Raw genomic sequence first — 23,499 nt, 5'->3', positions numbered from 1 at the left:
TTGAAAGTGATGCTGGAGGAAATCCTGAAATCTGAGTCCAAAGAGGTAAGTGGGGCCAGAGATGAAAAGATACTGAAAACCCTATTACAATGTTTGCTATCTTGAGTTGAAAGGAGGATCTTGAAGCATTTTAAATGGGAGAAGGGCATGAGACAATTCATACCTAAGAATGTGCAAATTTGCAGTTTTAATGCAAATGGAGAATGAGCTGCAGTGTTAGGCAAGGAGACCGATGGGGAACTGGTGGAATAATGCTAATCCCTTTGGCATCCTTTCAGTTCAGGAAGCACTGGGTTTTCCACGTGGGTGGAACTGCATCAGAGGTTCAAGGCACTGAGTTTGCCCAGGTTGCTGTTGTCTCACTGTCCCTCTGTCCCTCCAGGGCTCTCTTCCTGGGATTTGGACGGGAAATCAGCTTTTGTGTCTATGTCAGCTCCTCCTAGAGGCATCTCACGGCAGGTTGCTGAGCCCAAGATACAATCAGGTCCAGCCAAATCAGAGTTTGGTTTTACATCTAGTCCTGTTTCCCTGGGGAGACTATACCTGCCCTGGATGGTTGCGTCAAGGTCAACTTCCAGAAAACAGCCCAAATAATGATCCTTCAGGCACAAATGCTGGGCTTCCCTGGTAGCTTGGTCTGTAAAGAAACCATCTGCAATGCAGAAGACTGGGGTTCGATCCCTGGATGGGGAAGGTCCCCTGGAGAAAGAAATGGCAACCCACTCCATTATTCTTGCCTGGAGAGTTCCATGGACAGAGGAACCTGGTGGGCTACAGTCCATGGGATCGCCAAGAGTTGGACGCGACTGAAGTGACTTAGCACACACCTCAACACCCAACCATTGAGTACAGAGAGACACATCTCATGACCAGGAAAGAAAGCAAGACCACAGAAATCAAGCATAGCTGGCTTGTGTTTATAACCATCTTTCTTGATCCCTTCCTATCAGGCAAGTGTCACCAGTGGATGGTGCTTTGACTTAGAATGATAATGACTGCTTTTTGTAATTGTAATACTGTTAACATTTCTTGTAAAATTTGATTATGTTTCGGGGATTTAACTCTTAACTGCATCCATATGCAAGGAGAAAGCCTTCCTGTTTCAACACTGTCAGCTGCTGGATAACTGATTAGGGGGCTCCCTAGTCACTGGCTGCTTTCATTAAGATGGTCACAGTAATCAGGCAGAGAAGCAGAAGCACAGTTGAGTAATTGGGAGATCTGAAAACGCAATGTTCCTTGATTACTATTATAGCTAGAGAAATAGAGCAAATCCCAAAGCAGCCTTGTCTTTAATATTGAGTAGCCTCTGTATTATGCCAATTTCAAATATATTATACAGGATGTCACTTTTTTTTTCCTAATGCTTTCTAAGCTCAGGGTTGGATTGTTTATATATTATTCAACACACACAATACGATGAGGAAAATACCATTTTTGCCTGTATTTTAAGATTTTTTGATGTGGACCATTTTTTAAGTTATTGAATTTGGTACAATACTGCTTCTGTTTTAGTTTTCCACCATGTGGCATGTGGGATCTTAGCTGCTTGACCAAGGATCCAACCTACACCCTCTACATTGAAAGGCAAAGTCTTAGCCACTGGACCACCAGGGAAGTCCCATTTTTGCCTATATTTTGGATGCAAAAAAAAAGTTTAAAGTATAATTTGTTTGGTGTCTTATGGGAACCCACTCCAGTATTCTTCCCTGGAAAGTCCTGTGGACATAGGAGCCTAGAGGGCTATAGTCCATGGGGTCACAAAGAGTCGGATACAACAGAGTGACTGATCGCAACTAAAAAGTAATGGAGTGGGAAGTATAGATTCTTGTCCAGGATGATTTCGTATGCAGGCCCACAGCTCTTATTTTCAATTTCAACATTCAAAACACTTTGAAAATATCCAAAGGTGTTGTGTTGTGTTTTGCTGGTAGCTCATTTAGTGGCAAAAGTCTGACCTGACCTATGACTTATTTATTGTATTATTTATAAAAGATGCTTACTCCTTGGAAGGAAAGTTATGACCAACCTAGACAGCATATTAAAAAGCAGACATTACTTTGTCAACAAAGGTCCATCTAGTCAAGGCTATGGTTTTTCCAGTGGGCATGTATGGATGTGAGAGTTGGACTATAAAGAAAGCTGAGCACCGAACAATTGATGCTTTTGAACTGTGGTGCTGGAGAATACTCTTGAGAGTCCCTTGGACTGCAAGGAGATCCAACCAGTCCATCCTAAAGGCGATCAGTCCTGAGTGTTCATTGGAAGGACTGATGCTGAAGTTGAAACTCCAGTACTTTGGCCACCTGATGCGAAGGGCTGACTCATTGGAAAAGACCCTGATGCTGGGGAAGATTGAAGGCAGGAGGAGAAGGGGACGACAGAGGATGAGATGGCTGGATGGCACCACTGCCTCAATGGACATGAGTTTGGGTAAACTCTGGGAGTTGGTGATGGACAGGGAGGCCTAGTGTGCTGCGGTTCATGGGGTTGCAAAGAGTTGGACACGATTGAGCAACTGAACTGAACTGATCCTTCTTTGTCTGAAGGTTGATGTTCTGCTATAGAAATATTAACACTTTGGTTACGAGGGCTGATTCAGACAACTCTGGAGTGAGATATCACCCTTAAAATATCTGGAATATTGGGGTAAAGGATATAAAATCGGTTGTGTGAAATGGGAGGAAAGGGTGAAAAGTGAGGATAAATTATGAAATTAAGACAGGTCTGTGCAATAAATAAATACAGGCTGTTTCCACTTAGTACCCCCTCGCCCAGAACAATGGCTGACCCTTAGTGAGGCCTGAGGGATAGACGGTGAAGACAGATAACAAATATGCTCTTTGTATTTACCCAATGAGGGAGCAGCGAGGGGGCAGCCTAGAACAAGCTGGCCTTGATGATGACACTGTCATCTTTGCTTGTATCTCTCTGTCCCTGGAGGAAGAGCAGGCCTTTCTGTAGGGAAGTCTGGTTCCAGGCCAATCCTAAGCGGCCCGGCCATGAGCAACAACCAGGCTTTGCCTGGAAGGTCCCTGCGGGAGGGAAGCTGCACCGCCCCTCGGTCTCGGGCACAGCCCTGCACCTCAGTCTCTGGAGGGAGTTTCAGGGAATGAGACAGGCCCTCAGGCTGCCTGCTCAGGTCTCTGGCTTCCTGGACTCTCCTCTGAGGGGCTTCTCATTGCGGTGTTCAGCACTTTTCCCCACCTTGACTCAGCACATTTTTACTCCCAGCCCTTCCTCTAGGCACGCCCCCAACCCTCACCCTCACTCCCTGGCCCATAAGAGGGCAGGAACTTTGTTCAGGACTTCCAGGGAATGCCCAGACCCCTCTCTCCCCTCCACACCAGGGCCGATCCACCAGCCCCTCACCCTGCCCTGCCCAGTGGGCAGAAGGGGACCCGGGCAGCCACACCTGCTCCTACCTGCTGCCTGCACTGGGGCAGTAAGTGAACCAAGGCTCGCCGTGACTTTGGGCTCACTGTCCTACAAGACCACCTCGACACCTGACAGCTCAACTCCTGCCTAAGGGCAGTCCCAGTGCCGGCCCTGCAGCCGCCTCTGGAAACCGCCTGCCGCCCTTCTCCTGACCTTGTGCCATCTTTGTTGCCCCCTCCTTGCACTCTCTTATCAACATTTAATCACGATCATGCTTTCATCCACTTACAAGTTCCTTGGCTTTATGTCCTCCTGTTTGCCATCAACTGTTCTTTCTCCTTTAAGTTCTCGAACAAGATATGGCTCACTTCAGACCTTCAACACAAGACCCGGAAGGAACACTGCTCTCTGCATTTCATCCAGCTTCATCCTGCTCTTCTTCACTAACCTCCTGTTCCACAGAGTCTTTCTGGATTTTTCCACCCCTGGTTGTGCACCTTCCCTTTGGGTTCCCAGTGTTTGCCTTTACCAAAGCTCATCATGCTTGATATTTGCTTAGTGATTACCTGCCTCTCAACTGGAATTCCTGAAGACTGGGAACTGAATTGCATTTATATCTCAGGATCACCAAGACTGCCTGGTTATTGATAGACACTCAATAGATGCTTGGCGATGAGTAACACATTTAGCACAAGATTAAAAAAAACAAACAAACAATAACCCAGAGTTTATTAGCCTATCTGTTAAGATTAAAAAAAAAAAAAACAAAACCCAGGCTATATTAGTCTATCCATTATGATACAGGTAACTTTACCCTTAAAGCTTTTTTTTTTTTTTTTTGGATGTATTATTTGTTGTTCTTACCCCAAGACAATTCTTCTCATATAACAGACCTTACTATTTCAGTTTACGGTGATAAACTTTGTCTTGGTCATTATATTTTTTTCATATTTCTAAATCTTCAAAGAGTTAAATTTCAGGGTCCTTCTGATTAGAAACTGATTAGTTTTTTATTGATTGATTGGTTTTTAACTTTTTTTTCAACCTAAGTGAATCTTAATGAGAATACAGAGATATGAAGTAGATGATCTTTTAAAGACAGTTCAAATCTGAAGAGTTTATGAAACTTATATATCGAAAATCAAAATTCTCTTCTAGATTATGCCTGACATAAAATATACATGAACTGTAAAACAGATTTAAAATGTTATCTCTCACAAACACATAAAAGCAAACTTCAAACATCTTAAAATTAATAATTTAAAAATTCTGCTATATTTTCATTTATAGGTACTAAGAACCCTATCATCCATTTTTATTGGTTTCTGCATCTCATTCTATTAGATTGTTTCCAGAATTTTAGAATTGACACATAATCTGACAATGCTGAAAATGTGCTCAGACACCTGTATTCTGTAGAAGAGACCACTGTGAATATTAAAATTGAATTACTCCAAGTTATAAAAAAAAGTCAGTATTTTTTAAACCTCTGCTAAAGTGAAATGACTTTGACATTAAGCATTATTACTAAAATAAAAAATAACTGCATAACTGCATTTTTTGTTCTTACCCTTGGAAATGTCGTGAATCTATCCAGCTCTTCGACAAAGCAGAACATCTGCAGACTAATTGCCGACATAACAATCAAGAGGCTGGCAGTAAATACAACCAAACTCCCCAGCTTTTTTCCAGGACCAAAGATCTTGTACACAAAGTCTTCTAATGCAGGTGAGATTTTAATAAGCCGAACTACCCGAAGAACCTGTTGTAGGAGAGAAAAATACACACACTCTACCGTTAACACTGAATCTTAAATAAGTTCATACTAAAATCTCATTTTTTGTAGCACTTTATAAGATCGCATTTTCCATCTGAGTATTAGTGATGAAACACTTTAAGAGCTAAGATATTAGCCTAGTTCAGTGCCTGCTGTACAATAAGAACTCAACAAATCCCAAAGGAATGAAGGCAGGAAAATGGTGACAAGTCTGTTTTAACATATGCTGTGATAATTCAAAGTGGCATTAATTAACACTATCGTTGAAATAAAGTGGACAATTTTTCCTAATGTTCAAATATCAAAGAAAACATTAGTTCAATATTAGCTATATTCATTGTCATAAAACAGCCCTTCCTAGGGATTATGGTACATTCATAAAGCAATTTAAAAAATCTTTCCATCAGGGAGTCTTTATTCATGGCTAGACTGTTACCATAAGACCCATTCTATCCTTCCTTTAATTAATAGAACTTTCTGAATTTTAGCCTAGCAATTAGTTACCCAGGGGTATATGCTGCATTTTCTAGCCCCACTTACAAGTGTGGCTGGTGGACTAGGTTCAGACCTATGGAATGTGAAAGGAAGTAATTTTTACACCTTATTTTTTCTTTAATATTTCAAGTGTTTTTATTCTGAGCAGTTGGTACAAAATATAATGATGTGTCTTATTCTGTATAGTTCACTCTGTACAAGCTCTCAACCTCTGATCTGTCTACTTTTATGGATTTAACAGACCCTTACATTCAATTTACTCTCCTATATACTTCCTTCTTGCTCTCACTGGCAATTGAGTTTTGGCATGTGCATTTTTAGAACTCTTTAAGGAACTCCAGATTCAGACATGCTGGGATGTAGACTGAGTCCATGGTCAGACAAGGTAGATTAAATGGGAACAAAACAGGAACCATGAAATTAAATAAATTTGGCCTGGACACTTGTTATATCCTCCTCTAGCTGGGCAATGAGAACAACTGGAGTTGCCCATTTGGATCAGAAATAAAAGCTTCATATAAAAGGTGACAGCTTCAAACCAACCCAATAGGCTGGCTTTATGGATGACCACAGGGAACAGGGGGCTTCCCTGGGGGCTCAGATGGTAAAGAATTCGCCTGCAATATGGGAGACTTGGTTTTGATCCCCAGGTCAGAAAGATCCCCTCAGAGAAGGAAATGGTAGCCCATTCCATTATTCTTGCCTGGAGAATTCCATGGACAGAGGAGTTGAGTTGGGGGGGTGGTTTCAGTCCATTGGGTCACAAAGAGAAGGACACAACTGAATGACTTTCACTCACTCACCAAGTGGAGAAAACGTATATCAATCTTATCCAAGCCCTGTATTTTTAGAACTTTGTAGAACCTTGTGCTTAGCTGGTTATCTAAACACACATGTTTACATGTTTTGAATATATATGCAAAAACTCCCACACATAAGTAATTTTCTCATTCACTTAAAAAATACTATTATGTGCCAAACACAGTGTTGGACAAATAAGATTCAATGGCTATTCCTATTACACACTGAGTGTTAATATAATACAAAGGCACAGCTCTTAAGGGTATATCTATAAGATTAAAAGCATAAAGTAGAATATAATTAAAAGTTGAAGTATAAATTACAGAAAAGTAACATTTTTCAACAAGTCTAAGATGCCATTGATTTTTTTTTATGTGCTGTTAAGAAATTGAAAATGCTGCTGATTAAAGTATAACACATCACTGATTATAAGGCAGATCCCAGTTTGAAAGTGTTAGTCATTCTGACCCTTTGAGACCCCATGGACTGTAGCAGCCTGCCAGGCTCTTCTGTCCATGGAATTCTCCAGCCAACAATACTGGATTGGGTTACTGTTTCCTTCTCCAACTGATCTTCCCTACTCGGGGATCGAACCGGGGTCTTCTGGGTTACAGGCAGAATCTTTACCGTCTGAGTCACCAGGGAAGACAGATTCCAGTTTAGAGATTTTAAAATAGAAAAATTGTGGTCTTGGCATAAATGTAAGATGATAATTGAAACAGTAGTTCAAGATGGTTCAGTATCGATAAGAACTTAAGGTATCTTTGAAGGCTTCTCAGAAGAAAACAGAATATGGTAAGGAAAAGGAAATGCTTTAAAAGCTTATATTAAAATTTTTACACAAATAAAAACATGAGTTTGGATTTTTTCCAGCAATCCTACCTTGCTAATCCTTCTGATTTTCCTTTGGCAAATCATTTCTACTCTGCTCTTAATCTATGAGGCCCAGAAGGGACTCCCTGACCTCCACGATCCAGGCCTGGCCAGAGTATTCACAATGACCTCAGTCATCAGAACTTCTGTGGGGCCTAGAAGAAGTATCCTATATTTAATCCCCAACTGGAATTACTATAAGAGCCACATAAGTCCTGAGCTTCTAGGGACCTTCTTTGCCACCACATGGAGAAAGATAGCTTAAGCATTATACCAACACAGAAGAAAGGTGAGTGGAGAAACGGACTGAGTCCCAGAGATACCATATTAACCTGTGAATTTGCCATCTCTGAAGTCACATGTATCTCCTACCACCAGATTCTGAACTAATAGGAACTACTGGTGGGCTATAGTCCATAGGATATCAGAGAGTCGAACACGACTGAAGTGAGTTACCCTGCACACTTACTGATAGTGAATCTGATTCCTGTTGTCTGCAGAACATTGTAGCTGCATGTCTAATCAACTAATGGACAAATGTTTAAAGAAGTTGACAAAATGTAGATTTTATTCATGTTCATTTAAAATACTTCCCAGGTGGCTTGGTGGTAAAGAATCTAACTCCTGCCAGTGCAGGGGACACAGGAGAAGTGGGTTCGATCCCTAGGTTGGGAAGATTCCCCTGGAGAAGGAAATGGCAACCCACTCCACTATTCTTGCCTGGGAAGTCCCATGGACAGAGGAACCTGGTGGGCTACAGTCTGTGGGGTCACAAAGAGTCAGACTTGACTGAGCGACTGAACACCCACCCACCACAATACACACAAAAAGAAGAAAATTTATGTGAGAAATAATATTGTTCAAATTAAACATTTATACCACAGGCAAGTTTAAGCTACCAATTTTTCCCACTATAATTTTTAACAAGGACTTTCAAACCAGAGCATATTACACTTGGGTCATTTTTGCAAATAACAAACAGCTTTATCATAAGAACTGTTAAAACAGTAACACTCATTAACATCCAGAATAATAATATGAAAAGATTTTACATATATATCAGACTTATTTATTCTCAGACATAAATGATTCACTATCTAATCGTTAAACAGCTGAGTCCAGGAAAGTTCACAGGAACAATTTAGCTGATCTATCGCTCACAGTACCCTGTGTTTTCTCCACTTGAATTAAAATCACATTGAAAAGACTGCCTAAGCAATTCTGAATCGTGTCCCAAATTCTAATGAAAACAGCCTATGTACATCTGTGCGATTTTGATAAATTAATATTTCACTAGCTGGAAGAAATAGAACTTAACACAATTCCCGCACTGGTGATTTGATCAGCGTTTTCAGAGGGGGTGAGCCTGCATCGTGGCAAGGCAGAATCCTTATCGGTGACTCTAATTACGCCTTTCGTTTATTTGAGGATAAGTGTGCTTTTCACTCTGCCTACCCAATAAAGCCTTTGGATTCTGTATTAAAACAGATACAAAATAAAGTACACCAGACATTCAAAGATAAGCATGGTAGGACATTCTGTGGTTGTTCTTAAAGCATATTTTCTTGGTCACATTTCTAAGTCTGTCACTAAAAGTCACTCTGCTGATTAATAGTGAGATACTGTAAAAGTTGGGCTTCTCAGGTGGCAAAGAATCCGCCTGCCAATGTAGCAGCCTGGCCGGCTACAGCCCATGTGGTTGTACAGAGCCGGACATGACTGAATGCACAGCCATGGCACGACTGTAAAAATTGCGTGGTTAAGAACATGAACTACTAGGGGGAGTTCTTTGATGTTCCAGTGGTTAAAATTTCCCTTCCAATGCTGGTTTGATCCTTGGTCGGGGAGCAAAGATCCCATGAGCCCCACAGCCATAAAACAGAAACAATATAGGAACCAATTCAATAATAACTTTAAAAATGGTCCACTTCAAAGAAAAAAAAAAGTCTTTAAAATAGAAGAATGTGAACTATGAGATTAAACTTCTTGGGAATGAGTTTGCACCATTTGCTGGTTATGTGGTCTTTGGTGAGTTACTCAATCTCTAGGGACAGCAGTTTACACATATATTCTCTATCTACCAAGAAACAAATGGAACCATGAACTCGGCAGGGTGTCTGCACACCCTAGGTGCGCAAAAAATACCAGCCAGTGTCCTCATCCTGCTATGTTAGAACCAGAAATGAAAGTGAAAGTGTTAGTCGCTCAGTCGTGTCCGAGTCTTTGCAACTCATGAGCTACGGCCCGTCAGGCTCCTCTGTCCATGGAATTCTCCAGGCAAGAATGCTGGAGTGGGTTGCCATTCACTTCTCCAGAGGATCTTCCCGACCCAAGGATGGAACATTCTGTGACTTTCAGTGGGACAGTGCTGCCTCTGTTCACTCCATCAAGCACACGTTCCCCTCAAGACAGGGGTCACGTGGTTCTCTCTACCTGGAACGCGTCCCCCACAGACCTTCTTAAGATTCGCTCTTTCTCTGCCCAAATGTCCCCTCTTCAAAGAGGGCTTCCTTGGACAAACTTAGCCAAAATAGCACCCTCACCCCACAGCTTCTCCTTTTCACCCTGCTTGCTCCTTCTGAATAGCATTTCCAGCACTCCTATTCCTTTCGTGTACTTGTATGTGAAATGCTTGCCGTCTAGAATACAAGTTTCCCAAGGTGGGGATTTTCTCTGTCTTGTTCACCTCTCTCCCTCAAGGTCTGGAACTGTGCCTGACACATAGGAGGTGCTTCAGAAATACCACCTGGATAAATAGATGGGTGATACCGACTCTCAGAGATAAGTGATATAAGGGAGACGTTTTTTGTACACAAATATTGAAGGCAGGAGGAAAAGGGGATGACAGAGGCTGAGATGGCTGGATGGCATCACTGACTTGATGGACATGAGTTTGAGCCAGCTGTGGGAGTTGGTGATAGACAGGGAAGCCTGGTGTGCTGCAGTCCGTGGGGTCATAAAGAGTTGGACGCAACTGAGCAACTCAACTGAATATCAACTCTCAGGGATGACGGATAAAAAGGGAGACATTTTGTACTCAAATGTTGACTTAGTTTAAATATGAAAAATGTGACATCCACTCCGGGAAGAACTGCTGCCAACATGATGAAGCGAGGTCAAGCGAGATGAGAAACAAGCGTGCGGACCAACCAGGGAGATCCAAGTCAGCCCATGAAGAGCCAGTCTGTTCAGGACAGTGGGTTCCCCATCTGTCAATCTGCAAAAATCCTGAGACATCTAAGCTTCTTGAGAGACTTATCTCTTAGGCACAAAATAAATGAGGCAGTGTCTAATGATCTCATTAGAAAAATATAAACTTGGCCATGGACACAGAGAGATGAATGAAAATCACTCAACTACTAACAAAAAACTAAACTATTATAAATTATATAGGCATTAACATTGTTAACTTTGGGAAGTTCCTGGCGGTCCACTGGTTAGGACTCTGTGCACTCACTGCTGTGGGCCTCGGTTCAATCCCTAGTTGGGGAACTAAGATCCCACAAGCTGCATGGTATGGCCAGAAAAAAAAACGCAAACTTCACTGACCAGGCATTACTTGACCATATCTATAGCTATATGTCTATATATATATACAATGATTAGAGCCATGCATACCGATTTTAGATATTTTGTGTAAAATAGACTAGAAGAAAAGAACCTAGAGATGGTGACTATTAACAATTTGTAATAATTTGGGTTATTTCTTTCCAGCCATTTTTTCATTTATAGGTATTTTATAAACATATATAAACTACATACGTTATTTATAGGCTGGATTTGTAGCTATACCTGTTATATACTTTTATACTGTTTTTATGTAAATAAAACAATCATATCTTTAAGTTACTATGTGAGCTCAGTCGCTTTAGTCGTGTCCGACTCTTTGTGACCCCATGGACTGTAGCCCACCAGGCTCCTCTGTCCATGGGATTCTCCAGGCAAGAATACTGGAGTGGGTTGCCATGCTCTTTTCCACGGGATCTTCCTGACTGAGGGGTCGAACCCACGTCTCTTATGTCTCCTGCATTGGAAGGTGGGTTCTTTACCACTATTCATCATAATCATTTTTATGGTCAAATTTCCACATGACTTACCAAGCTATTCCTCACATTTATCACTTAAACAGTTCCCATTTTTTTCTCTCATCAATAATCCTAGACTAAATATCTTTGTTTGCAAAACTTTGACCTATGTGTAACTTTGCAATGAAAAATTATCTGAAAGAAATGCTAACAATTTTAAAGCAAGCCCTGAATATATTTTATCTGGTATCCTTGCTGAAAGAGGCATCAATGCCTTTCTTAATTTGGTTAATTTAATAGGTTTATAAAAAAGATATGTTGTAGTTTTAACTATGAGGCATATTTTCTGCAATTATGTACAATGATTCTCTAACATTAGGTACTAAATGTGCATGTTGATTCTGTGAATCTAGACAGCAGTGCCCAAGAGCATATAATGACATATGCTTGGAAAGCATATTTTGTATCAAGAGTTTTAAATGTGTATGTCTCCTGCCCCAGCCATCTCACTTATGATAACCAAGCCTGAGGATATAACCCAACAAGTGACAAGGGATTTTCGTTCAAAGACGTTGACGGTACTGAAAGCTCGAACCATGATGCCCTCTGTGAGTGCAATATGCTTGGCTGTGATTACTGGAGACTCAGCTTTTTATGTGTGTTTGTGGAGTATGTTTTTCGTTTTTGTGAACTGTATTTTCATGTCCTTTCTTCTAGGTATCCGAAGTATTCAGTTTCAGGTTGCAATCTGGCAGTTGAAGTTAATATTGCTCTGAATATGACAGCTTCGGTATCACCAATAAATAAGTTCGTGAGTGAAGTTCGAATGTATTTTCTTTCATCTAAGGAATTAGAATCTTCTTTCTCTGCATAGTTTTTAAAAATTATACTGCCATTTAATTCTCCAAGTCTTTAAAATATCTATTAAGAAAACAATGCAACTTCTGACATTTACATGACAAATTGTATAAATAACCAAATTTCGACTCAGAAAATGACTATGAGATTTTTAAAATTAGGATATCCCATATACATATATTTTGACCAAGTATTTAAAATATCACTCAGCACATGGCTATTGCTAACAAAGAACATAACATTAATACTCACTTTTGTTTACTGAACAATTATAAAGTAATATGATTCAATATAATGCACTTAAAACAAAGATACCCAGTTATTACAAAGTAAAAATTACAGATATTATAATTTAATCATCACAAAGAAATTTATAGGCATTTTTAAATAATAAAGTATGACTATATTCTGTAAAGGTAAGTTTAATTTTTTATTGTTTCAATTTTAAGTACTGTTGAGCAAACAAATTTAGGCTTATTATGAAGGGAGATCTACTCTTGGAATTAAAGTCATATATAAAGTCATATATCAATTTCAAAATTTAATATGAATGCTCAGATTATAATACCCATGTGAATATAAAATATGTATGTCTATTGCACTGTGCTAACTTTTTATGAACTGTATGAAAAACACCTCCATTTATTACTATGAATTTTTAGGAGTTTATAAACAGTAATTTTTTATCTTTTGCCATGCCATGAGACATGTAGGATCTTAGTTTCCTGACCAGGGATTGAACCTGTGCTCCCTGCAGTGGAAGTACAGAGTCCTAATCACTAGTCTGCAGGGAAGTCCATTTTATCTGATTTACTTCATTTATTTTTGGTTATACCAGCACACGTGAGATCTTAGTTCCCTGACCAGGAATTAAACCAGTGTCCCCTGTATTGGAAGCTCAAGTGTTAATCTCTGGGCCACAAGGAAGTCCCTAGATTTATGAATGTGCTATTTTTGGTATTTAAGAACTGAGGCCATCTCAAGTTTGTAGTTAGTAAGGTTGTTGCAATATCTAGTTGTTAGAATGTATGTATGTTCTCTGGAAAGAAAACAATTCTAAAGAAAAACAGGCATTATGTGTATTACCTGAAAGTATGTGAACTGGGAATGATAAAGGTCTGGATATGCATGAAGAGTGGTTCCAATTACGAGTAGCAGCTCGAATTTGTGGAGAGATGAGCTAATATATCCAGTGAATCCCAAACACCATATCTTCAGAAGTGCTTCCAAATCAAAAAGTACTGTAAAAGCCACCTAGAGGAAAAAAGAGTGAAATTAAAATCAACCCACAATTTATTTCAAAATATGTCATGTGTTTGTTAGTGCATGAATTTTCACCACTAGCATAAAAAAAGAGAAGATATGTTATATAAAAATATAGAATGAAATTTTAGTAAAAAGATGGTTTTAAAACACACCAACTAGAACATCACAGACCAAATGTATCTTCAGTGATCAGAGAAGCACGTAAAAGTATTAACTGTTTCTGAGAGGTATTATTTCATTAATTTCCTCTAAATTTGCAAAACCTGTACTTAGAGTACTTCTTTTTTTTTTCCCCAGAAAGAACTCGTTGACCAGGCGACATGAGGTATCTTATAAATTTGCTGCTGCTGCTGCTGTGTCGCTTTAGACGTGTCCGACTCTGTGCGACCCCACAGACGGCAGCCCACCAGGCTTCCCGTCCCTGGGATTCTCCAGGCAAGAACACTGGAGTGGGTTGCCATTTCCTTCTCCAATGCGTGAAAGTGAAAAGTGAAAGTGAAGTCGTCAGTCGTGTCTGACTCTAGCAACCCCATGGACTGCAGCCTACCAGGCTCCTCCGCCCATGGGATTTTCTAGGCAAAAGTACTGGAGCAGGGTGCCATATTTGGTGCCCCTTTAAATCAACTTCTGGTGGACATTTTCAAGACCTGAAAGTAAAGTGATTTTGAATTTCAATCCCACATGGGCAGGCACGTGCTGTCTGATTTTCAGTAAAGCGTACTCTTTTTCTATTCTTCTGGAGTCAGGATCATGACTCACAATTTCCTTTTGAGAGAGGGACAGTTTCCTTCTCTCACAGAGGTAAAGACCTCGTGTGTCCTGATGCTATACAGCCCCGCCTCCTGTCCAGGTTACAGCTCTTTGTAAGGCACCTTCTAGGTGATAAGAACATGCAAACACCCTCAGGGCAGCTACTGGCCCTGGTGCCCCCTGGGAGTTCTGCATTCGCGTCAAAACACTTTCTTGACTTTGAGAATGTTCCTCTAATTTTTGCATGCTCTGCTAAGCATTTTAAATGTTTTACTATTCTAGGTGTCACTCTTAATAATTTCATAGATGATTTTCAGCTACTTCTGGGGACCACGTTCTATGTGTTTCCCAGAATCAATAAGCTATTTATTTTGTGTTTAAACATGATCATATTTTCTATGATTTAAAAAAAAAATCTTGAACCTTCTTTGCCCCAGTCTGTAATCAACCACTTCTGTAAGGGCATATTTTGTATGATTTTTGATAGGAAAATTCAGCCTTCTCACATTTAGTATGCCAAAGTTATACCAAGGCTTATGTTTTTAGTTCATTGTGTGTCATTGATGTTTATCTTTTAACTTTTTCTTGTCTTTTCTGGCTTGGGCAAATCGTTGTTAACGTCTTTTTTCTTCCTTCTTTATTTAGACTCTATTTTTCTAATCTCCCAGCTTAAGGCTCAACTGTCTTGTATTAATCTATACCTTTTTATTATTGCTTCCAAATTAAATAATTGCAAACTCCTCTCCTGCTCACTCTTCCCTCACACCCTTACCAACCTATAAACTGCATAGTATCATCCATCTTTCACCCCCACTCCTAGTGATACCACACCTCTTCCTAAATTTTGCTTTTTCTGAGATCATCCACCAAAGTTTTTTTTTTTGGCCACACTGTATGGTTTACATGACCTTAATTCTACAACCAGGGATTGAACTGTGCCCTCTGCAGTGGAAGCTCGCAGTCTTAACCACTGGACTGCCAGGAAAGTCCCAATTCTAGCTTCTTGAATAGTAATTATTGCTTTTTTATCAAGCCCCAGGTGGAGCCAGTGGTAAAGAACATGCCTGTCCATATAGGAGATGCAGGAGACATGGATTCGATCACTGGGTCGGAACCCTGGAGGAGGGCATGGCAACCCACTCCAGTATTCTTGCCTGGAGAATCCCATGGACAGAGGAGCCTCGAAGGCTACAGTCCATGGAATTGCAAAGAGTGGGACAGAAACGCCTCAGTTTAGGAACATTTTGTTCTCTCATTTATTATTACTTTTCCGTTCCCTTTGTCCTTCAGGGACTCCTATTATTCCAAAATCAAGTTTAGACTCTTGATTTTCCCTCTTGATTTCTACCATTTCTTTATTTTTACCCACGTGTTCTCTCATATAATTAGCTCTCATCAATGACCATGCCCTTTTCAGCTCATTTTTTTGAAAATGTTAGTCAAAGTTCAGAAGGTCTGTTTTTTGCCTTAATTAACTATCTTTGAGATACTGGGCGGAGTGGGGGGGACCCTCTTCTCTGGCCCATCCATTCTACCAGATTGGGAAATTTCTGTACATATTCATCTTGGATTTCAAGTTCTATCTTCAGTTTCTGAGTCCCTTTGTGTGTGAATATTTTTCTTTGCTTGCTCACTGCTGTATGTTTTGTTTATTTGTCTTTAATGCTCTCAACAGTGGTGAGATTATTTTTGGTGATAAATGACCTAAAACCCTACAGCCGCTTGGCTGGGCAGCAGGGGGAAGGCAAAAGGAGAAGGGGGCCGCCAAGGATGAGATGGTTGGATAACATCACCTACTCAATGGACATGAACTTGAGCACACTCTGGGAGACAGTGAAGGACAGAGAAGCCTGGTGTGCTGCAGTCCATGGGGTCGCAGAATTGGACACAACTTAGTGACTGAACAACAAGAAGGAAGAAGCTGCTTTGTGTCAGGATTCCATCCCAGGCAGGTGGAATCCATTCCTGGGAGTAATTCAGCTCTTCGGGAGATTCTTTGCCTGGATCTCAGAGATCAACAGGATTCTTCTGGGTCTCCCAGGACCACAGTTCCTCTGCAGGGTCGGCCTCAGGCGCCCAGAGGACCCAGATCCTGGCCACAAGTCCCAACAAGAGGCAATTAATCTCCAGCCCTGGCTTCTCAGCCGGGGCCCTGCAGCACAAGGAGGAAGTCCAGCAGCTGTCCCCCTCCCCCAGGCATCTTGGCAGAGTCTTGGAGAAACTGAAACTCCATGGGTCCATCTGAAGGCTTCCCTGCAGCCTGGCTCGGCAGCTGTATTAACAGAGGCAGCAGCGGCCAGTACCCAGGGTCCACCTCTCCCTCACCTGTATTTTCAGACTTTCATTCCAAGGGAAGGAACGAAAATCATATCAAAGTGGCCTTTTCTTTTTTCTTTTTTTAAATCAGGGAACTACCAATAAATGCCGGAAATACATTCGAATAGATTGCCTAATTACATATAAATATAATCACTTTACTAACTTTACATTTGCTATCAAAAGACAGATGGAACAATCTGTTTAAATGATCATAATTTATAATAAATATGCAGTTGGATCCCTGTGCATTATTATTCGCCTGGTGGGAAAACCATGTGCTTTTCAAAGCCACTAAAAGGCACTAAAAAAGATTTAGCAAAGTATTATGTGATTATGTATAAACACCGATATTCCTACTGATTTTCCTACTAGAATTCCTGATTCCAATTCTCCTGGGAGGAAATGCCTTGGTTACATTGTCTGTGAATGTTAACATTCACATGCTAACATGAACATTGTTAACATTGTCTGTGAATTGTTACAGGCCAACATTCCATTCTCCAAGAAATAGTATTAGTCCCAAAGTCCTAAAATTTCATGGAACAATATGATACATAAAAATATGTCTAACTTACTCATCAGTTCAGTTCAGTCACTCAGTTGTGTCCGACTCTTTGCGACCCCATGAATGGCAGCACGCCAGGCCTCCCTGTCCATCACCAACTCCCGGAGTTCACTCAGACTCACGTCCATTGAGTCAGTGATGCCAGCCAGCCATCTCATCCTCCGTCGTCCCCTTCTCCTCTTGCCCCCAATCCCTCCCAGCATTAGTCTTTTCCAATGAGTCAACTCTTCACATGAGGTAGCCAAAGTACTGGAGTTTCAGTTTAGCATCAGTCCTTCCAAAGAACACGCAGGACTGATCTTAAGAATGGACTGGTCGGATGTCCTTGCAGTCCAAGGGACTCTCAAGAGTCTTCTCCAACACCACAGTTCAAAAGCATCAATTCTTTGGCACTCACCTTTCTTCAACCACATCAATTCTTCAGCGCTGAGCTTTCTTCACAGTCCAACTCTCACATCCATACATGACCACTGGAAAAACCATAGCCTTGACTAGACGGACCTTTGTTGGCAAAGTAATGTCTCTCTGCTTTTGAATATGCTATCTAGGTTGGTCATAACTTTCCTTCCAAGGAGTAAGCATCTTTTAATTTCATGGCTGCAATCACCATCTCCAGTGATTTTGGAGCCCAAAAAATAAAGTCTGACACTGTTTCCACTGTTTTCCCATCTATTTCCCATGAAGTGATGGGGCCAGATGCCATGATGTTAGTTTTCTGAATGTTGAGCTTTAAGTCAACTTTTTCACCCTCAGCAAATTTGGAAAACTCAGCAGTGGCCACAGGATTGGAAAAGGTCAGCTTTCATTCCAATCCCAAAGAAAGGCAATGCCAAAGAATGCTTAAACTACTGCACAATTGCACTCATCTCACACGCTAGTGAAGTAATGTTCAAAATTCTCCAAGCCAGGCTTCAGCAATACGTGAACTTACTCATAATTATGGTTATTCTGGCAAAGGGGAGAACTATGTCAGGAATTACAGAAGGGATGTAGGAAAATTAAGTTGCCAGTGTCGGTTAGAGGGTTTAGCGCAGGATTTCAATTCAGCAGAAGGTAACAGTTTGGAACAATCAGGGCAGAAGCAGTGAGGAGGTAATTTTAGTAAGCTCCTTTCAATGGATGGCTCTAGCCTGAGTCAATGAACTCAATATTGACAGTTGCTGGACAGTGAGGAACTTACCAGTCATAGTGCTGGCCATACAAAAGGAAGGAGGCTGGCAAGTTTATCTGCAGAATCCAGTTACATGGAAGTGCTTCCGCAAAGCATCATCTAAGCATGTGCCCAATTTAGAGGTTTACTGCAAATCTTTTTTGTTTTTAATTTATTGGAGTATAGTTGATTTACAATGTTGTGTTAGTTTCAGGTATACAGCAAAGGGAGTCAGTTTTACATATACATGTATCCATTCTTTTTAGATTCTTTTCCCATACAGGTCATTACAGAGTATTGAGTACAGTTCCCTGTGCTATACAGTAGATCCTTCAGTTCAGTTCAGTTCAGTCGCTCAGTCGTGTCCAACTCTTTGCGACCCCATGAATTGCCGCACGCCAGGCCTCCCTGTCCATCACCAACTCCCGGAGTTCACTCAGACTCACGTCCATTGAGTCAGTGATGCCATCCAGCCATCTCATCCTCTGTCGTCCCCTTCTCCTCCTGCTCCCAATCCCTCCCAGCATCAGAGTCTTTTCCAATGAGTCAACTCTTCGCATGAGGTGGCCAAAGTACTGGAGTTTCAGCTTTAGCATCACTCCTTCCAAAGAAATCCCAGGGCTGATCTCCTTCAGAACGGACTGGTTGGATCTCCTTGCAGTCCAAGGGGCTCTCAAGAGTCTTCGTCCTTATTAGCTATCTATTTTATATATAGTAGTGTGCATATGTCAATCTCAGTCTCTCAGTTTTTTTGTGTGTGTGCCGTGCCATGCAGCACTTGGGATCTCAGTTCTGCGACCAAGGATTGAATCCACACCCTCTGCAGTGAAAGTGTGGAGTCTTAACCACTGGACCGCCAGGGAAGTTCCCAATCTCCCAATTCATCCCTCCCTCACTTCCCCCTTGGCAACCATAAATTTGTTTTCTACATCTGTGATTCCATTTCTGTTTTGCAAATATGCTCACTGTACCATTTTTTAGATTCCATGTATAAGTGATATCCTATGACATCTGTCTTTCTCTGACTCACTTCACTCAGTATGACAATCTCCAGGTCCTCTGCAATTCCTTAGCAGTCAGCATTGCAACCTTTGGGAGTCTCCCTTTCATTAACCCTAGTCTAGGAGCACCCATGACCTTCGCCCCCAACTCAGCAGGCCCCATCCTGAGAAGGTCACAGTAGGACCTGTCCTCTGTCTCGAATCCTCAGAGGACATTATACCATCAGTGGGTGCTTAAAGTTGAAACTTGTCTTTTTAAGAGGGAAGGCAAGATTTGCGAGAGGGGGATACTAAAATTTTTCCTACACATTGTTGCCATGTTACTTGAAGAAACCTGAAAACAATACATGAAAACACCAAAATATTTCTTTCTTCTTACAATTTTTCCTAAATCAGGGATTTGCACTCTTTTTTTAACCACCCCCCTGAGCCTTTTCTAGATATTTTGTTTCTAATCACTACATCATATGGAATTTTTATTAGTATATATATGTTATAAATATAAACATATCTAACTTTGCTTTATATATGGAAAGAGTAGGGTTTTTTTTTTGCCTCTCCAATAAGTTTTTATCCCCTTAGGGGTTTTTCCAACCCCCTCTTGAGAATTTATGCTACACAGATAAATCAGGTTTGATGTCATCATAGCAGAGTTTAACATTTTCAGGAATGCAAGTTGTATGAGTTTTTAAAATACTACATTTTATTATTTATTTTCCAAATTTTCATCTTATACTAATAAATATGCTATCTAATATCTACTATAACAAGCCCTCTTGTCCTCAAGGAAATTATCAATAATGGAATGCAAATTTAATTAAAATGAAATAAAATGAAATAAATTTAATTAAACAAATAAAAATGACAGGAGTTACTGTTCTAAGAAACATTATTATACTTGTTCTTACAATGGCAGCACATAACTTGTGAAAAGATTTTTTTTTAGAATGAAGAATACAAGAAATTAGTTTAAAATGCTTGTTTTCCAAAAGAACTTGTAATTGGATTTGTGAGGCTAGCAGGTAAGACAACAAGTTGATGGCCAAGTTTCTGAAGCTCAGGAGAAAAATAACTGAATGGAAAATGACATGCTTAATATAAATGGAACAATGGAAACTGTTCTGCCCTTTTAACTCCATGAATAATTTATGAACATTGATCAGTGACAAATTATAAATGAGCTGATTGTGATACACAGGTCTGAGAAGATAAAAGAGCAGAAATACTGCCCATATGTGCAAAGATATTTGAAATATATTATCCAAGATTTGTGTTGCAAATTCTATTTCATAATTTCAGAGAAACATGATGGATATTCATTAGAAAATGAATGCACATTTATCACAGAAGAAGACTTCAGCATAAAACTCACAAGAAACACAATACAGGCACCCCTATTCTCCTAAATGAAATTCAAGTTAAATAACGCTGAAATAAATGATGACCCACATCATTTCTGTGGTGTCGGTAAATCATCTACTCTTAGTATATGGCATACCTTCAATTCTCTAGACAGTTAAAGAGCAGACTTTGGAGATGGATCATTGAATAGTCAAAAATGTCATTATTGTATTATTTTTTGCCTAACAATATACTACTCAAATCTTTTAGAAACACATGAAGAAGCTATAGTCAAAAGAAACTTATTTAATTAAAGTTTCCCAGAAGATGAAATTAAACCCAATGATAATATGAAAGACTGCTGGTAGAATAAGATGAGTTATTTTCATAATTCAGTCATTTCTTATGATTAATGAGCTGAAACATGGGTGTCAGATTCTGTTGGAACTAAAATAAATGGCTCTTTCACATAATTTCATTTTAACAAATATCTTAAAGCCAAATGTCTTCAGAGGAACATAGAAACCACTTTGCTAGAAAAGATAACTTTCTATAAGACGGCAAAATGAGTCCATGTTGATGAAAGGCCTTCTGCTTCAAAACACAGAAAACCGGAAACCGAAAAACAGGAAACCGAAGAGACACCTTGGAGTTCAAAATGAGGTAAACCTGTCCCTTGACCAGAAATGAAACAGCGGCATGCTTCTAGAGCTTCACTGTTCTCTCTCGCTCTCAGCAATTGACAAGTTTCTTAAAAGAGGGACTAGGTTAAAATTTTTAATCTGTGCATAAGGCTGTGCTGATAAACTTCTGTTAAATGTGCAATCTGCTGGATATACAGATATATTTACATATTGTTATATAATGAAGAGTAAAAGTCTTAGTCACTTAATTGTGTCCAACTCTTTGAGATCCCATCAACTGTAGCCCATCAGGCTCCTCTGTCCCTGGAATTCTCCAGGCAAGAATACTGAAGTCGGTTGCCATTTCATTCTCCAGGAGATCTTCCTGACTCAGGGACTGAACTTGGGTCTCCTGCACTGCAGGTGGATTCCTTACCATCTGAGCCTCCAGGCAAAAGCATTGTTTAAGTACTGTTCAAGTTTTATTATTTATTAATAAAATTAATAAATATAAATTATTAAAGTGTGTTAATAAATTTAATAAATACAAATACATTTATACATTGTAAAATATAATTATGTTCATTATATTAATGTATAATAATGTGATTTTATGTATAACAGTAATGATAATAGATTATTTTAGATCAAAATGAAAAATGAAAACTTCCAAAAGAAAGTAAATCTTTACATTGTTATGTTTATGCAGAGCCTCAAAAACAAAGAAAAGTTTTCCCTGTTTCTCAACTAATTCTAAATTTAGGTTAATTAAACCAAAGTAACTAAACAAGGCCCCAGCCTTTCAACAGAAGCTAAGCAACTGAATTTATGCTTAAAGACTGTTTTCTAGACTGCAAGTTGACTCTTAATGATTTATTTTGGATTTTCAAAATAATTTATTCTGGAATATGTGGGAACTCAAGAAATTACTTCTCTGAAAGCTCATGGCCTCTGGTGATCTATTTTAAAAATAAACTTTATAAAATATTACATAAAGCCATTTCCTTAAATACTGTATCATTATAGTCCATAAACTTGAATTGCTGTTATTATAGCCATTTTGAGGATTAACAGACATAATAAATTCCTTTAAAGCACATGGCAACATAATGCAACTTCTAAAAAAAAATAGCAGCTATTATGTTGTTAGTCTTACTATATTTGAATTCAATACAAAGGGATGTTCGTTGACATGCTCTGTGTCTCTAGAGGCTTCCCTGGCGGATCAGATGGTGTTTCTACAGCTTAAACCAAGATCAAACTCATTGCTTATTTTTGTAAAGAAAGTTTTGCTGGCACACAACCACTCTGAGGCCACATTCCCTTCTGCATAACAACAGCAGAGTTGAGTAGCTGAAGCAGAGGACACATGGTCTGAAAAATTTGAAATGTTTACTGTCTGGCTCTGCAAGAAAAAAGTCTGTTGACTCTTGGCTTAAGCCCAAACCACCTTTATCAATTTTTTTCAAAAGAGAGTATTTTATAAAAAAAAATCAAGTGTGATTAAAATGACTTATCCACATTCATTTGAAACTCGCCACTTTGACTTGTGTAGAAGTTTCTGATACAAAGAAAAGAGATAATGTGATTGGAATAAAGATCAAACACACTTTGGGAAACTCAGATACACCTCATCAATTAAGAGATGTTAAACAAATTCTGAATGTTTCAGTAGTTCAAGAATAAAGTGATACCTATCTTTTTTTTTAAGTGAACTAAATCTCTACTATGTTGTTGATAAAAATCAAATTTACTTTCAGTGGTTTTGGAAGTGGGCAACAATTAATAGAAAGATAGCATGTGCCATATTTTACCATGCAATCCCACCTGATGCAAAGAGCCAACTCATTGGGAAAGACCCTGCCTGATGCTGGAACAGACGGAAGTCAGGAGGAGAAGAAGATGACAGAGGATGAGATGGTTGAATGGCATCACTGACTCAATGGACATGAGTTAAGTCTGGTGTGCTGCAGTCCATGGGGTTGCAAAGAGTCAGACACAATTTAGTGACTGAACAACAACCTCTCTTGTTGATTTTTTAAATTAAAAAAATAGTACTATTGGAATTTCTTGGGGGCACAGTGGTTAAGAATCCATTTACCAATGCAGAGGACACAGGTTTGATCCCTGGTCTGGGAAGATCCCACATGCCTCGGGGCAACTAAGCTAGCGCGTCACAACTTCTGAGCTGCAACTACTGAAGTCTGTGTGCCTAGAGCCTGTGCTCTGCAACAAGAGAAGCCTCTGCAATGGGAAGACCCACCTTGCCGCAACTAG

At 39.8% G+C, this 23,499-nt stretch overlaps 1 protein-coding gene across 6 annotated transcripts in view; it reads right to left on the bottom strand.

Annotated features, from left to right (window-relative positions):
- NALCN (sodium leak channel, non-selective) overlaps positions 1-23,499 on the bottom strand; it is a 303,051-nt gene that overhangs the window by 156,651 nt on the left and 122,901 nt on the right. For all 6 annotated transcript variants that reach the window (XM_045162542.1, XM_045162541.1, XM_045162544.1 and 3 more), the window contains 2 exons: positions 13,294-13,461; positions 4,949-5,140 (listed from right to left, as the gene is read on the bottom strand). In XM_045162542.1, coding sequence (XP_045018477.1) covers positions 4,949-5,140; positions 13,294-13,461 — 360 coding nt within the window. The remainder of the gene's footprint in view (positions 1-4,948; positions 5,141-13,293; positions 13,462-23,499) is intronic.

The sequence above is a fragment of the Bubalus bubalis genome, chromosome 13, assembly GCF_019923935.1.
Source record: "Bubalus bubalis isolate 160015118507 breed Murrah chromosome 13, NDDB_SH_1, whole genome shotgun sequence".
Classification (NCBI taxonomy): Eukaryota; Metazoa; Chordata; class Mammalia; order Artiodactyla; family Bovidae; genus Bubalus; species Bubalus bubalis.
The sequence above is the reverse complement of the archived record's forward strand: the minus strand, read 5'-3'. Positions and strand labels throughout refer to the sequence as shown.